General features: G+C 42.2%; 1 protein-coding gene across 1 annotated transcript; it reads right to left on the reverse strand.

Moving 5' to 3' along the window:
- Window positions 1-5,498: 5,498 nt before the first annotated feature.
- Window positions 5,499-15,353, reverse strand: VNN1 (vanin 1). The gene is made up of 7 exons (XM_035108972.3): window positions 15,044-15,353; window positions 14,844-14,974; window positions 11,613-11,805; window positions 10,331-10,622; window positions 8,759-9,129; window positions 7,230-7,400; window positions 5,499-5,798 (listed from the first exon to the last, which is right to left on the reverse strand). The coding sequence occupies exons 1-7, from the start codon at window positions 15,257-15,259 to the stop codon at window positions 5,673-5,675; spliced, it is 1,500 nt and encodes a 499-aa protein (XP_034964863.1). The 5' UTR covers window positions 15,260-15,353; the 3' UTR covers window positions 5,499-5,672.
- Between the last annotated feature and the right edge of the window lie 516 nt (window positions 15,354-15,869).

Genomic DNA, 15,869 nt, shown 5'->3' on the forward strand with positions numbered 1-15,869 from the left:
GTTTTCTTTTAATGTCTAGTTAACTTGCTGTTAATTAGGGCTGCCTCATATTGTAATTCTGAGGTCACAGCAGGAAACAATGTATGTATATCTCTTCAGTCTAGCCATGTTTCACATGATTTCCAAATAATACATTGTTTTTTCAGCATTTCCTAAGCAAGGGAAACTGTAATGTATCTTCAAATATAAGCAGCATAGCGATTTCAAAATTGAGATACTTTGTTTACTGCAAAGATTTATATGCTAAACAAACAAACCCAGACAGTTCAGAGTATCTTACTACTTCTGCAATATTTTCAGGCATAATTTAAATATAACTTCTATTCCAACTAAAATAAATCAATTAAAAACAAGATGCCCATTGACTAAATGCCACTTTAGTGAGTTGCCAACTATAACTAGCATCTTATATTTGTGATAAATATGCATAACATTGCAATGATGAGAGAAAGAGATTTAGTTCCTATTTCGTTTTTTTAAAACTTCCAAAATCTTGTGTGTGGATTCAGAATCAATTTATTCTCTTCTGGCTATAGGAAATCTTCCCAAAAGAAGGCAAAGAGTTCAGTGTATAGTCGCAGCATTATTGAGAAGAGAAGTGTGCTTTAATTCAAAGTTTGTCCAGCTACTGTACTGGACAGGCTTTTTAGATTCCCCCCTCCCCGCCTGTAGTTTCTGCTAACCAGGGCAGAATAATTGAAGTTACAGGTAGGTAGCCGTGTTGGTCTGCCGTAGTCGAAACAAAATAAAAAAATTCCTTCCAGTAGCACCTTAGAGACCAACTAAGTTTGTCATTGGTATGAGCTTTCATGTGCATGCACACTTCATCAGATATCTGAAGAAGTGTGCATGCACATGAAAGCTCATACCAATGACAAACTTAGAATAATTGAATGAGGAGGAAACTCGTTACTGTCTTTAGCCCAACCTCTTCACAAAATCTCCACCTGAATCCCCAAATAATAAGTTAAACTCACCTCAAAGAAAGATAGACTCCAAGGGAGCAAGCATCTCTAGCATCAATCCACCATCAAAGGTCCAAATCGCCACAGATGCAAGACTTAGTCATGGCTTATCAGTTCATGCAGATCCAAGCTGATGAAGCTGTGTCCATTCAAGTCTGACTTTCGCTCACAGCCTGATGCAAAGTCTCAACCCACATGATGACGCAGACATTAAATATTCAGACAAGATAAGCAGATGAAAAATATTTCCTGCCACCAATTTGCAGTGCAGGGAAGGGGCAGAGAGCTTATATATTACCAAATGAATATAAATAGCATACTAAACAGTTATGACAACTTAATGTACATTTCGTCTACCTGAACATGACATAGACATATATTACATTAATAATAGTTATAACAACTTAATTTACCTGTGTTCCACATGTTATTATATCAGCTGATAACAAAGCAAGAAAAGTTGTCAGCCTCATCTTGGAAATCTACTTTTTCATTACATTAAAATTTGATGTAAAACTTTTTAACACCCTTTATATCTAGAGCTGTCCCACAGTTTACCTTTCCCTAGCTAAATATTAATCACATGGAAAACTTACAGAACTGGTTTGGTTGTGTGTGTGTTTTTTATAGTTTTCCTGGACAGCAAAATGTGAGTGTGTTTCAAGCACAGCAGCAGTTGTGGAAAGTACCAATTCTGGAAAATACCAGCAGGCATTTGAAGGAAGCTCTGTACGGACTATAACTAAATGCAGACTCCATCCATAGCTCCAATGTCAGCTAACCTAGACACCACTTCCTCATCTCCAGTTTAGATTACCATCTAATCTGATGAGTTTTTGAGAACTTGGTGCTGACCTTTAAAGCACTAAACGGCCTCGGTCCTGTATACCTGAAGGAGCATCTCCACCCCCATCGTTTAGCCCGGACACTGAGATCCAGCGCCGAGGGCCTTCTGGCGGTTCCCTCACTGCGAGAAGCAAAGCTACAGGGAACCAGGCAGAGGGCAGTGGCGCGCGTCCTGTGGAACGTCCTCCCATCAGAGGTCAAGGAGATAAACAACTACCTGACATTTAGAAAACACCTAAAGGCAGCCCTGTTTAGGGAAGTTTTTAATCTGTGATATTTTAATGTACAGTGGTACCTCGGTTTATGAACACAATTGGTTCCGGAAGTCTGTTCATAAACTGAAGCGTTCATAAACTGAAGCGAACTTTCCCATTGAAAGTAATGGAAAGTGGATTAATCCGTTCCAGACGGTCCGCGGAGTAACCGTTCATAAACTGAAGCGAACTTTCCCATTGAAAGTAATGGAAAGTGGATTAATCCGTTCCAGACGGGTCCGCGGAGTACTTAAACTGAAGCATTCATAAACTGAAACATGGGTGTAATTGGTTCCGGAAGTCTGTTCATAAACTGAAGCGTTCATAAACTGAAGCGAACTTTCCCATTAAAAGTAATGGAAAGTGAATTAATCCGTTCCAGATAGGTCCGCGGCGTTCATAAACCGAAAATTCATAAACCGAGGTGTTCATAAACCGAGGTTCCACTGTATTTTAATGTTTGTTAGAAGCCGCCCAGAGTGGTTGGGGAAACCCAGCCAGATGGGCAGGGAATAAATAATAAAATAATAATAATAGGAGTCTTCAGCTGGTGAGGTTCCACAAAATCTACACTGTTCATCTGCCAGGGGGATTAATAGTAAAGATGGATGTGTCAATTTCAGTGTCTCGGTTTCTCATTTTTCCAATCTGAAATTCAGTTCTTCATAATCCTGCATCAATTATTCTATTAAAAAAGCCATGAAAATTGTTCAGCCTTTGCAAATTCTTAACACATTTTTGAATGCAGTTTCGAGTGATGTACACATATTTTGCAAGCAATTTGTCTCAGAGGATTAACTTCTGCATGTGATTTTCACCATTATCTTCATTTTTATGCACACTTCCCTCTAACATATGCATTTTGTAAACATTGTTTGGTTGGAGAACTGCATCACATTTGGAAAAGTGTGAAGTTTGAATGCCAACATTCTGCATGCCTCGAAAGGCTTGCCTAAATGTTTTTGGCAGGTGCTGAAAAAAGTAAAGTGAAGACACCTCATTGATGCCAATTGGCTGGGTGTTCCAAAGTGTGGGTGATGCGGCACTAAAATATCAATTTATTACAAACGTGGAACAAGTATTATGTGGCACCTGTAACAGTGCCAGATCTGCTGATTGAAGCAGTTGTGTGGGCACATTTGGGGTAGGGCAATCCTGCAAATAAATTGATTCCATCAGTTACTAAAGGTGAGCCATCTCAACAGTCCCACCACCTGTCAAGGCTCAGGGAAGACTATCCATCCCACAGTGGCAGCCAAAAAAAGCAGATAACACAACGAGTCCTTACCATGTAATTTATTCAGTATTCACAGAGAGAGACAAAGGAATGTAGTCTCTATGCCATGATGGCATTGCTCCAAGTCCCACCCCCCTATGCCGTCCCTATTCCGCGCCACCCCTGCATGGGCTAATCTGAGCTTTCTGCCTCTGAGCTCTTTGTTCTACTACCTGCAATGCCCGCCTGGTCCTGGGAGAGGGGTGGTGGTCAGGAATGCTTTTCAAGGACACTGAGTCTGTCAGCTGTCTCTTCCCTGGTGCTTCTTCTTCCTGCTGTTCCTCTTCCAATATTTCCCAGCTTCTGCCCTCTGCAGCCTCTGAACTATGCCCCTCTGCAAACCACTGTTCTAAATCTATACTGTCGTCCTGTTCTCAGGAAGGTTCAGGAGAAGGGGTGGCGGCCCCCACCATTCCTCCTCAGTCCAGCCCCTGATACCACCATTGCAGGTGAACCCATCAGTAGCAGTGAACTTTCTGATTTGGCCTGAAAAAGGATATAGCCCCTTTAAACCATGCAAGAGCCCATGGAATTCAATCTTTCTCTCTCAGCTTCTCATTGCTCATTTTAAGTCCTTCTGCAGTAGTTACTCTGACTCATGGACCGTCCTTGTCGAGGAAAGGTAATTAACTCTTTTACAAGTACAGTGCAGACTAGCCTTTAAATATTACCAGCTTGTTTTGCAATGTTGTGCAAGCAATTAAAAAGCATTTCATTGGTGTTGTGTTTTGATGCCCAAACCTTTCAATGCCAAACAACACTTAACATGATGATCTGCACTTTGCAGTGCTAATATAGTTTGACATTCATTTCAGCATCGAAGGATTAAGAACCTTTTTGAGAGCGCTGCCGTCCCTGAAGCAGAAGCAGGTGCTTCTTGTTTACCCCAGCAACACCAAAAGGTTGTTAAGGGAGGATATTGACAAGAAGAAAGCACTTTGTTCCAGCCAGGGAAGAGCTATAGTAACTTATCCTTGCATGTATAATTCATTATGACACCATATGGAACTCCTTTTCGAGAAGGGGTAGGGGATATATAGATAGCGTCTGATGTTGACACTTTCATTTGATATGCAAACCTTTTAGAGAACAAATATTCATAAAAAGAAGTCAGGCTTTCCCCTTCCTGTGTGCGTGTTGAGTCCTTTTTACAGCAACAGGGTGACCAAATAAAATTATTCAATAATATTTCAATACTTCCTTTTTTGGAAGATTTTTTGCAGCCATTTTATAGACGGGTGGTGTGACGGCAGCCTCATCATCATCTCACTGCTGGCTTGAAAGACACATAGGGCATCGGATCGTGTCTCACAGTACCTGTGCACAAGTGGTTCAGACTTCCCCAAATCTTTACACACATCTCAGATCTGCTCCAGAGAGCCAGAGGAACCTCTGGAGCAAATCTGAGAGGAGGGGAGGGGAGACGAAAGGAAGAGGAAGCCCGATCATGTGACACCAGATGCCACCCACTGTTTTCTAGCAAGATACCAGCCCTCATCAAACATTTGAGGCAAACACCTGTAGGGTAAGTGTGGGGTGGGGGTGGGACACTTGCAATGTCCCTCTGTGATGCAAGCTACACAATTCCTTTCCATGTTAAGAGTGTAAAATCCTCATGGCAACTGGGGAACTCCGCTAAGGCAGGCATCCTGATCACAGGAGGATTCTTAGCATGTTCTGCTGCCCATCTTGACATTTCTCTTCTGACTTTCAGTTTAAAATCTATCCTCCATTTTGGGGAAAACAAGAGTGCCAGTTATATAGCAAATCCTGTGTGCACCCTGTATGTTTACAGCACATGGCCTTTTCTCACAGAATTCTGGGAACTGTAGTTTGCCCACCACAAAGCTATATTTCCCAGCACCCTTAACACGCTTAAAGTACAACACCCAGAACTCTTGGAGGGAAGTCATGCGCTTTAAATACATGGTGTATAAAGCCATGTTTGCTGTAGTCCATGCCCTGTTGCAGCTGTGAAGTGCAACATCATCAAAATAGGATCATCACTGGAGCTATTTTTAATCCCAGAATATTCATGATGCGCATAATGTGCAGCAGCCTAGTTCTGTGATAAAAGTGAACAACTGAGGACCCCAGGGAATTTCAGGAATAAGGAAATGGAAACTCAGAAAGTTTGAAGAAGAAAAGATGAATAGCTCAAGTTAATTCTTTGGCCTTTATTAATGCAATCTTTGAGGAACTTGTGTTCTTTGGGATTTGACAGCCAACAACTAAGCAAAATAATCTATGTGACCATCACAGCCATGTCAAGAGTCAACAAAAAGCAATTTGCGTTCTTTCATAGTTGTGAACTGTGCGGCTCAGAACATCTCAAAGAATCCCACTGAGTATTTGGGGACCTGGAGGATCTTTCTCATACCACCTGCCCCAAAGTGTCACTGTTAAGACTGGCTTCGATGTACCACTCTGAGTAACCAGCCGCCCATCACTCAAAACCTAGTTGAGAACAAAACGAGGAGGGAACAGTTACAAAGCAATAGTTGCACACAGTATCAATATTATAGGTTTTATGCAACACTAAAGTGAACATTCTGTTAGCACAATAATTTCCCTCGCACAATGGAACATTCTCCCCCTCCCTTCCGCACACACGTCTCTCTTAAATCTGTTCTGGAGGTTTTCCCCAACCCTACGGATCAGATTTGGGCAGTGCTTTGTTTTTCTAAAAAAATGTTTAAGGGTACTCTCATTTTGACTCAAAATTAATAATCACCATTTCATAGTTCAAATTGGGGAAAATAAATACAGTAAATGGACGAAAGTACAAAGATTCACAAAATGTTCAGGGGTATGTGTCCCCCTGTGTCCCCCCCGGAAAGAAGCACTGGATTTGGAGATGGTGCAGGGTGTGTGCTGGAGGGGAAGAGAAGGAAATTCTGTTTCTGCTGACACTTCCCTTTGCACTAGCTAAAGGTAAAGGTACCCCAGTCGCAGATGACTCTCGGGTTGTGGCACTCATCACGCTCTATAGGCTGATGGAGCCGTGTTTCTCTGCAGACAGCTTCTGGGTCATGTCGCCAGCATCACTAAGCCACTTCTTGCGAACCAGAGCAGTGCACGGAAACACCATTTACCTTCCCGCCGGAGCGGTACCTATTTATCTACTTGCACTTGACATGCTATTGAACTTCTAGGTGGGCAGGGGCTGGGACCGAACCATAGGAGCTCACCCCGTCATGGGGATTTGAACCGCCAACCTTCTGATTCGCAAGCCCTAGGCTCTGTGGTTTAGACCACAGCACCACCCGCATCCCTTTGCACTAGTGGAGCTACCGGTATATAGGCAAATATATGTAGAAATCCATTCAGAAAAGTGAAGAAGGGATGGAGAGATCTGCTTCTCCTCTACCAAGCCAATTGGTAGAAGGCAATTTTTAGTAGGCTAATAATAATAATAATAATAATAATAATAATAATAATAATAATCCATGCTAGTAACTTTCCTGGCCTAATAACCAAGGCCATGTTCAACAGTCTTTGTGGCCCCCATAGATTTCCCTGTACAGCTGAAGGAACGGCATGATTTCTCTCAGAATCCCACTCTTGTCCTGAACACTGTTTATGATCAGGGCCGCCTTAAGCATATCGGGCGCCCGGGCGCCATGCTGCGAAGATCGCTCCGGCGCCCCCCCCGCCCCGTTTCCCACTGTGGTTGTCTGGCGGGCGCAGCGCCGCTGCAGCAGGCACAGCCGGGCGGCACCCCCCTGGTGGCCAGACACCCTGGCGCCCTGTGCCACCCAGGCTTGCCTTAGAGCCGGCCCTGTTTATGATAATATCCTTAAAGGAATTTGTTTCCATTCTGATACCATACAGGCACAGGTTTTTTCCATGTCAGCCAGAAAACATTTGCTAGAAGCACCGCCCTACCTGAAATTCTCCAGCTGCCAACTGAACTCCACTGAGCAGGACTTCTGGGAAGACATAGTTAGTGCTAAATGTGCCACTGAGAGAAAGGAAATCAAAGTGGGTATGAGCAGTTGTCACAGGCTGGCCACAGGTCTGTAGGTCTCTGCTTGCGCACTTCAGCAATGTACATATCTAAAAGGAAGAAGAGCAATGCATTGGGAGAGCACTCAGAATAAATATAAATTTTAATCAACCAAGTTGGTTACAGTATAAGAACAATAAGAACTGTTGCAGTACTAATACAGTATTATATGAGCTATATACCCTTTATATACCCAGGTGATCACCGCACTTTCCAGGTGAGGCCTCCCGCAGATACCATCTTATCAGAAGTCCATTCTGCACCATGTAGGACTCAGGCCTTTAGTATTCTTGCACTTAATAATTTGGAATCCCCTCCCCTTCAACATTAGATAAGCTCTGTTGTCTTTTTGGCACCTATGGAAGACCTTCTTCCTCCAACAAGCATTTTAAGTAGAGATCTTTCCCAGTCCACATCTGTGTTGGAATTGTTTTTAAATAGGCTTTCTTATCAATTCTGGTTTGCTGCCCTGGACTCCTTTGGGAGGGAGGGCAGGATATAAAGTGAATATATATAAATAAATAAATTACCCGCCCAACTGCTCACACAGTTGATTCAAGAAGTTTCCTTGATGGTGTTAGCTGCAACAGGAGCATCCTACAAATGTCAAATGTAAGAAGTCAAAAGCCAACGTTGATTTCTTACATTTCACAGCCCTCACCTAGTTTCCAGTGTACTTACACGCACAACTACAGGCACATTGGTCTCCAAAATTATGAAACAGGTGCATATCTCATTACTCCAAAACTAAATAACTAAACATACCAAATAAAATTAGAGTCTTAAATATCAGTGACAGCTTTTAATGGGGCTAGAAGGCTATGTTTAGACTGTAGCCCTGTGCACACTAACATTGGAGTGAGCCTGAGTGAACTCATTAGAACTTTGTTCCAAGTTCACCTAGCTACAACCAAGTTACAAAGACTTTGAAATTAGGTTTTCTTCTTATTGGTATAGACCAGGCATAGGCAACCTTGGCTCTCCAGATGTTTTGGAACTACAACTCCCATGATCCCTAGCTAACAGGGCCAGTGGTCAGGGATCACAGGAGTTGTAGTTCCAAAACATCTGGAGAGTCAAGGCTGCCTATGCCTGGTATAGACTTTCATTTATCCTGGGCATGAGCCAGCCAAGAAGGAAGCATATATTTTTGTTGTGTTATTGTTGTCCTCCATCTTGACTTGGGAAGCAATGGAATTCCAATAATTTAAACTGGAAAATTAAATTCAACTCTCCAAATGAAATTTGTAGGACATTATATTAAAAGTGCTCAACTTGAGCCAGATCACGTCCAATGTTTCTATGGCAATATCCAGCAATATATCTAGAACTTCCTCCTCTCTCCCCTCTCTCCAATGATGAATAAAAATGAGATCCCATCTTCTCTTGTAAGAAGATAAAAAGAGACCTGTAAGTAGTAATTTCCTTCAACCTCATGAAGGCCGTCAAATGCACCTAGCACATAAACTTCATTTTCTTGCTTTTCTCTCATTTTGTAGCTCAAATGGCAGCAGAGTGCTCCCTGGCAGACGGTAAGATTGCCAGCTTCTTTGGCGAGTTCAGAGAAAGTGTATTCATCAAAGAAAATTAATCCTGTGAAATCACCGTCTTCGGGGACCGGTTTGATAGTTGTGGCATACGAGCTCCAGTTAACAGGGGCAGGATGGGTAGGAGAAAGAGAAGGATGGGAATACAACTCTGCAACCAGAAGATGCCCATTCTCTGATTCTGCATCATAATGATATGCTTGAGATCCACCCGGTGCATAGATGCCACTGCCTAAGAAGAACACAAAACAGAAAGACAGAAGCAGTGCTTCATATTTCCCGTCCTGCCATAACCGCAGACAGCACCCATTTAAGTAGACCAACACATACTCTCACACACCCAAACCCCACATGTTGTACTCCCTTCAATCTGGGTGTGGTGATTATCACTTTGTCAGGCAGGGGGAACACTGAGATGAATATCCTCATTCCCAGACTTAGGATGAAACAGATTCCTTGGTCCAGACTCAGCTCAGTGAAGAAACAAAAATTAAAGCCTCCAGTTAGCATCGCTGACAACCTGATCAAGCAGAAGTTCTGCTACAGCTTGGGCCCAGAGGCTCCTTATAGCGACTAAATCAGAGGCTAAAATTGTCTGCCTTTGTTTAAAAGAGAGCCAAATACAGCCCAGTCTTTGCCATGATCACAACTCAGAAGTTCTATGAACTTTTCCATACCTAATTTTTATTGTGTATTCATAATGATTTGTGTTCATGATGGTATCATGATAATGGAATAGTAATAATAATAATAATAATTATTTAATATTTATACCCTGCCCATCTGGCTGGGTTTCCCCAGCCACTCTGGGCGGCTTCCAACGAAAGATTAAAAATACATTAAAAGTACTGTTGGAGTCTGCTTCATTTCCAATCAGTGTATGCCCTGCTGAAATCCTGCAACTTTTTATGACGCAAAAGTTCCAGTTTATTTTGTGTGTGTCCCCCTTTTGTTATGCTATAGTGCAAGTGATGCAGTAGCATTGGGGAAGCACCATCTAATAAAGCAGAATGATTTCTGGACAGCCTAGTATAAATCCACCACGAATGCTTTATTATTGCATCAGTGTGACCTTGCAGAATGCACCCTCAGGGGGAAAAAACAAAGACATCCATCTGGAGGGGTCCTAAGATGGAAGAGGCCAGCCAACTAGTGAATAACTAGTTATGTTGTTGTTTAGCCATTTAGTCATGTCCGACTCTTTGTGACCCCATGGACCAGAGCACGCCAGGCACTCCTGTCTTCCACTGCCTCCCGCAGTTTGGTCAAACTCATGTTCGTAGCTTCGAGAACACTGTCCAACCATCTCATCCTCTGTCGTCCCTTTCTCCTTGTGCCCTCAATCTTTCTCAACATCAGGGTCTTTTCCAGGGATTCTTCTCATGAGGTGGCCAAACTAGTTATACATAATCTAATTGAAAACTGTATATTACCTGTCATGTTCAAGCTAGGCCTATGGGTATTAGATGCCAGAACATTGACACGCATGCCCATAGCCCATGCTGAATGGAATTCAATGGCAGTCAGATGTGGGAGAACGTTCATCCAAGCTGTTGGGAAGAGGATGGTGTCCACCTGCAGCTTGCTCACCAGGGTCACCGCAGGGTCATGGAACAGAATATCAAAGCAGGTGAAAAGACCAAATTTCCCAAAGGGAGTACTGAAGGTCACCAATTCAGGCTCTGGAGGGGAATCAAACTGACGTTCCAACATAAAAAGATTGAACTGTGGAAAGATAACACCTTTTTTTAATTAAAAAAACACCTACACACCATTAAAGTACTTGGGTATATAAAAAAGAAACTACTGTACTTAAAAGTGACCTACAAAGTGTTCTGCAAGTTATTTAATTTTCGTTTAAATTAATTAAACGCTAAATAAGGAAGAATGGATACCAAAACTTATGGAATATCCAGAAATGGTGAAACTTACCAGGAGAATAAGAAATCAAGATAACAAACTTTTTATAAAAGAATGGAAATGGTTTATTGACAATTGACAGATAAATTGTAAACAGGTAAGAACATTGGCAGGATTGTTGAAATAACCTGCAGTTTTATAAGAGTATATATTTAAAGTAGATGGATAAATGAGCAAATTAAGTTAATTTGGATATGCAGAAGATATAAAAAATCAATTTAAGGAACTGCAGAAATAGAGGGAAGGCAGTCAAAATTGGAAATGTTAAGGTGAATTTATAATTAGTGAAATGTATACACATGAAAAACATAAATATTTTTTTTAAAAGCTAAATAACATTTTTTTTTACTTTTTTCAAAAGGTTTTATTTTTGTTTCAATTGAACCACCCTTGGGGGTTCTTCTGTCTATGCTAATGCCATCAGTGTATTCTTATATTCACCTGTAGTCTGTACATAAATTGTTAATAAAAACAAGATCATTATTATTTATCCAATGTATTAGTTGCTTCCCACATGGGAGCCTCTAAATGACTTGCAAAATCATAGAATAACCCATAACAGAAAGACAGAAAAATGAATAATAGGTTGTGTACAATAAAAGGAATACAATGGCCCATAAAATGAACACAATAAAAAAGCAGCAGAAGACATCTTCAATAGACAGAAAAAGGTGGCATGCATCCTACATTCTCTTGTCTTTTCTTCCCACTTCATAAAACAATTCCACACTACACAATATTATAACTGGGGGATGGATGGGGCCCAACGATACCCAGTTTGTAAAAATGAATTACCTTGTGGTAACGTGCCACAAGTTTTCCATTCGAGTCCATGACAATATTGGTGTTGTACTGATAGTGACCATCACTAGGGCATTTGGCGTCTGTGTGATTACATGGTTTCTTATCTCCCATGTTGGCAACCAGATAGATAGAGTTGTGCCTCGCCAGGCAACTCAACCTTTGTTGCACTGGGGCAGGTCCAAATCTAAGCGGAGAAAAGCAGAGAAATGAAGGACTTGAAGCAAGAGAGATCCGTTGATAGACCACTTAGTTGAATGTCCTGAGCGGAGGGGCAACATGCTAACATTCATCGCAGAGCAGCCCCATGTTCGTCCAGATTGTAGGAAATAAAGGGCCCCTCCATATTTCCATTTTATTACACATTCAGGATGTTTTGTGCTAAGGATGACATCAAGGCCATCCTGCTTTCAATATTGTTTAAGCTCGCAAAAGTTTCAGGGCTGTTTGGACGTCCCATAGCTTCTCGCTGAAATCCCACACCCTTTTTATTCAAATGTTCCCGTTTTTGTGTTTTTGTTTTGGTCCCACTTTTGTTGCGTCATCCTGCAAGAGTGCCCCCCCCCAACAGCACTGTTATGTACTGAGCTGCGAGCACTAATGCAGTAACATCAAGGAAGCACTGCAGAACAGCCAATAAAGCAGAACAATGTGTGGGCCGTCCCCTAACCCACCACTAACAAAGCATTACAGCATCAGTGACATGTTGCAGTAAGACCCGTCTGGAGGGGCCCTAAATAGATAGAAGGCAGAAAACATATTCTGGGCCACACTAGACCTTACACAGAGATAAATGTAGCCCACATTCTTCAAAATGAAACGCAGCCAGCAGAGGAGGTCAGTTAGAGGAATGGGGGTGTTCGACCCTTTCGCTCCAGCCATTTATCCATTCAAAGTTACCTTATCTGAGCTGTTATTTTTCTATCTGTGGGTAAAAGATATGTGTACAGGCAACCGTTTACACGGGGATTGTGTTCTGAGGCAATACATGCATTGGCGGGGCGTGCGTAAAACCAGCTCACCCCGTTCTGCCCTACCCCACCCTGCCCCCTTCCCGTGTGGAAAACACCATGTGCATCCATGGATGCATGTGCTTTGAATGTGTGCAAATGGGGAGTTGTCTGTCCCAGTAGCTTTCCCCCTGTGGTTAGAAAAAATGGCTTAGGGGAGGTGGAGAATTAAGTGGACCCTCCCAACGCTGCTCCTGTATCCAAGCTGGCAACTTCTTGTTTTTCCTTAAAGCCAGCACAGCATCTTTAGCTTCTATGTAGCATTTAATATGACCCTCAAAAGGTTCAAGCAAATGGGACAAAACAACATGTTGCACATCAACATATATAACTGCAGCACAACAGCTTTTTCCCTTTTCTTAAAAAGTTGATTCCACAGTGGGTGGCTGAGAACTGGGTGGAGTGGGGTAGGGATGGTGGTGGAGCTTAACCTCCTTCTCCACTCCAAATTCCTTCCACCATCACCCTACCAGCACTTTGCATTATAAGCAAAATCTGTCTGTTAAGTTTCCCATTCTGTTCTGCCTTTATGTAGCATAACCACCCATTCAGGGTTATGTGATATAAAAATAAATAAATAGCTCATCTCAAGCATCACACAGAAGCTAGTTTATTTTATTTTTTTAAACCCAACTTTCTGACATTGTGAAGTCACAGCCAAATACTGTACAATTACACAGCCAACTAACATTTCTAAAGTGTTTATTAATAATAATAATAAAAATACACAGAAAGCAGAGAAGTGGTACTCTTCCCAGTTGGTTTCCTTCACAGCCTCCAAATTTCTTGATCTCTTTTATGCCAGTTAGTACATTCCTGCCTAAGTGAACATAGCTTCCTCTAAAAGCCTTCCCACAAAAAATATTTATTTTTCAACTCACTTCCTGCTCAGCTGCTTATGATCACATTTTTTTTAAAAAAAAAATGAAAGTGCCCTCTCTTTTGTTCTGTTGCTTGCGCTTTCTGGCCCTGAGAAGTGTGCTATCGGAAGCTGTGATTGAAGCTGTAGGTTTCCCATGGCCAAGAAGTAAATGTTGCCATATTATTTGTAAAGCATGTATGTTTGGGTATATGGGGTGTTAGGTGAGAGGTAATACCTCTGCTGGGGGACACATCACACTCCTTCTGACTGGCAAGGGCTCTCCATTGCTTCAGACAAGAGTCCTTCCTAGCTGGGGATTGCACCTGCGATCTTTTGCAGGCAAAGCGAAAAACCACCAACGCTCTACCACCAAGCTCTTTCTTAATAGCATCCTTCTGACCTACCAAAATGGCAGCCCATACTTGCTCTGGCTTTTCCATTTCCCCATCCTCCTTTCCTAAGTGCTCTAGGAAGTATGGTCTGGTCATTCTAACTACAGACACCATCAAAACAAGGGAACAAATCACTGTGGTGTCATGGTTAGAGTACTGAATGTAGATAAATGGGACCCAAATTCAAATAATAATTTATTATTGATACCCCGCCCATCTGGCCAGGCCTCCCCAGCCACTTTGGGTGGCTCACAACAAAATATTAACAACACGATAAAACATCAAACATTGAAAATTTCCCTAAATAGGGCTGCCTCCAGATGTCTTCTGAAAGTCAGATAGTTGTTTATTTCCTTGACATCTGATGGGAGGGCATTCTACAGGGTGGCCGCCACTCCCGAGAAGGCCCCCTGCCTGGTTCCCTATAACCTCACTTCTTGCAGGGGGGAACCGCCAGAAGGCCCTCGGAGCTGGACCTCAGTGCCCAGGCTGAACGATGGGGGTGGAGAGGCTCCTTCAGGTATATAGGACCGAGGCCGTTTAAGGCTTTAAAGGTCAGCACCAACACTTCGAATTGTGCTCGGAAATGTACTGGGAGCCAATGTAGGTCTTTCAGGACCTACTTGCTTAGTGACATAGCTTACTGGCTAAGCTTGGAACAGTCACCATTCCCCAGTCTAACCTACTTTACAGGGTTTCTGGGGTCCTGGTTTTGATCCTATACCTGCTGATAATCAGCCATCTAGGTTGTGCAGTCCATAAATGTGACTTCCCAGAAGTTACCAGGTGCTTTGGAGAAACCTCTCTTTCTCCAAAACACCTTTATTTGAAGCTGTACATACATTACAACACTGACCACAAGGATGAAAGAAGCCACCATACTGAAGTTCCTTTATAGGGTGGGTTTTTTGTTTTTTTGTTTTTTAAGCCTGCATATGAAACCAACAAAATCCGAACACACCTTTTTGGGTCCGTACACGGAATCCAGTCGACCTGCGGATCAGGAATATTTTCAAGGTAGGGATAAAGTGTTTCTCTTGTGAAGCTGAAACCATATATGCCATCTTCAGGAGTCACAATGATGTGTGCACCCTGTCAAAAGAAATGATGCTGATGATCTCTCCACCACATGATAAACCAAGGCACTTTATCAAATAGTACCTGCGTTGCGGCCAATTTGATGGCCTCTTCCAAGACGTCCATGTTCTTGTTCATCAGTTTTAATGCCTCTTCAGAAGAAACAGGCTTTGGGGTGGGCTCTGCCAGTACGACTGAGTGCTCGTATACTGCTGCAATGTATTTGTCCAAGGCCGAGGCCCTTGGGTCCACCAGGAGGAGGTAAACAAAAACATGCCATGGGGATGGGAAAGAAATCATTGCTGGGCTCGTCTGCTGCAAAGAGGGGAAAAAGTCCCAATAAGGCTAAGAAAAGAGAGGAAAAGGGATAGCAAAGTCCACACTTGTATCAGCTGACTATCATGTGGATTTTTCCATCCCTTTCTGGACTCTGGCCAGTTATTTTGAAACTAAGAGTGTTTCACAAGATCAGCATTGACAGTTGTACTTTTAATCCTTTTTCTCTTTAATAACAGCAACAAGTATATTCGACACTTTCCTCTAAACATTACTTCTATAATAACTAGAGACTCTGAAAAACAGGTTTTCTTAAAAATGGTAACCTCCTGTTATAATCTTAAATACTCTTTCCTATATTCCTTATTATTATGGTTCTATGAAAAATTATCTAACACATTAAAAATATTAACTTTACCTGAAAGGGCTATGTGAAGGCCCCGGGCCCTGATGGGTTACCAATAGAATTTTATAGAGAATTACAGGACGAACTCTTGGCCCCCCTCACTGACCTAATGAATATAATTTTGAAAAAGGGAAGGACACCCCAAACTTGGAATGAAGCCCAGATAATATTAATTTCTAAATCACAAGCAGATGCAGACAATCCAGGCAATTACAGGCCAATTTCGCT

The sequence above is a fragment of the Zootoca vivipara genome, chromosome 3 (assembly GCF_965207765.1).
Source record: "Zootoca vivipara chromosome 3, rZooViv2.hap1.1, whole genome shotgun sequence".
Lineage (NCBI taxonomy): Eukaryota > Metazoa > Chordata > Lepidosauria > Squamata > Lacertidae > Zootoca > Zootoca vivipara.

Bases quoted from the DNA above. Each gene is read 5' to 3' on its own strand.
- VNN1 (XM_035108972.3), bottom strand. From the start codon at position 15,259: ATGATTTCTTTCCCATCCCCATGGCATGTTTTTGTTTACCTCCTCCTG. The intron at 7,401-8,758 runs GTCTCTTTTTAT...TCTTCCTTTTAG, and splicing joins AAGGAAATTACTACTTACAG to ATATGTACATTGCTGAAGTG. The intron at 5,799-7,229 runs GTAGGGCGGTGC...GTTCTCAACTAG, and splicing joins TGGCAGCTGGAGAATTTCAG to GTTTTGAGTGATGGGCGGCT.